General features: G+C 42.3%; 1 protein-coding gene across 1 annotated transcript; it reads right to left on the bottom strand.

The window, feature by feature from the left end:
* Positions 1-231: 231 nt before the first annotated feature.
* Positions 232-1,065, bottom strand: LOC112082921. Its single transcript, XM_024150636.1, has 2 exons — positions 801-1,065; positions 232-692 (listed from the first exon to the last, which is right to left on the bottom strand). Exons 1-2 carry the CDS (start codon positions 1,063-1,065, stop codon positions 232-234), a joined length of 726 nt encoding a protein of 241 aa, XP_024006404.1.
* Between the last annotated feature and the right edge of the window lie 48 nt (positions 1,066-1,113).

Below are 1,113 nucleotides of genomic sequence, written 5' to 3' on the forward strand. Positions count from 1 at the left end.
CACCCTCTTCTTCCCTTGGGTTTAGTGGTTGAAACCAATGGCCAATGTTTGTGTTTGGGTTGGCCTTCTGACTCCTGCGAGCTTCTCCGGTGGAAGGAAACCGCTTCTCCTTCTTTCTTCCTGCTTTTTTGGTGTAGTCTGGTGCGTAAACAACTAATTAGCAACCTCCTCAGAAATAATCCAAGTAGAATGATGTGGCACCATATAGATGGTTCTGTGGTAAGCCATCGCCTAAGTATCAATCAAGTAGTATCTCAGGCATAAATCAAAAATGTGTAAGTCTCTTCTTCTTGAGGACGTCTGCATCATTGCAATGGTTGCGGCTATTGCATGAACACATGGAATCTTATCAATATCAAACATGCGACACCCACAGCTTTTTGTATCCAAATTAACCAGATAGCTCTTCCCATCAACTCCAACTACACTGTATTCAAGCCCAGGTAGATTTAGCTCAGTCACATCTAATTTGGTCGCAATTGCACATTGTTTATGCAATTCGTTTTCCACAAACGGCACCAGTTTCTTCGAATATGATGCACCAGCTATGTTATTCCTATACCTGTTGAACCATTCAGACACTTTCTCAACATACGCATCAATCAAAGGCAATAGTGCGTACTTTCTCGCCTTCTTGAAGACGCTGTTCATTGATTCACAGGCATTGCTTGTGTCCAAGTTGTACTTGTCTCCTTTAAAATTCCACCGTGCCCATTTTTCAAGAGGAAGACCATTCTATAAGTACTCCGCAGCTTTGGGAAACATTCTACCAAATTCGGTGTATGCAATTAGGAACTCACTTTCGGTGTACTTATGAGCGCACTCAATGAATTTTTTAGAACACAAATCCTTCCAACCATTGGCTGCTTTAACCCTCACATTACGAGACAAGTGCCACACAGAAAATCCATGCTGAGACTGAGGGTACACCTCCTGCACTGCCTTCGCTATGCTTGTGTGTCTGTCACTCATAAAAACAATCTCAGGATTATCTGGTATAACAGTTTTGAGCATTTCTAAAAACCACCTCCAACTAGAGTCTTTCTCACTATCGATTACATCCATTGCAATGGGGTAATGGTGATGATTAGGATCCTGAGCCGTGGCAAATAC

Source organism: Eutrema salsugineum, unplaced genomic scaffold (assembly GCF_000478725.1).
Source record: "Eutrema salsugineum unplaced genomic scaffold, Eutsalg1_0 scaffold_7, whole genome shotgun sequence".
In the NCBI taxonomy this organism is placed as follows: domain Eukaryota; kingdom Viridiplantae; phylum Streptophyta; class Magnoliopsida; order Brassicales; family Brassicaceae; genus Eutrema; species Eutrema salsugineum.

What these genes read in the sequence shown, in the direction of transcription:
- LOC112082921 (XM_024150636.1), bottom strand. Translation starts at nt 1,065, where the DNA reads ATGGATGTAATCGATAGTGAGAAAGACTCTAGTTGGAGGTGGTTTTTA. An exon ending in CGCTCATAAGTACACCGAAA is followed by an intron (nt 693 to 800) that starts GTGAGTTCCTAA and finishes GGAATTTTAAAG; the next exon opens with GAGACAAGTACAACTTGGAC.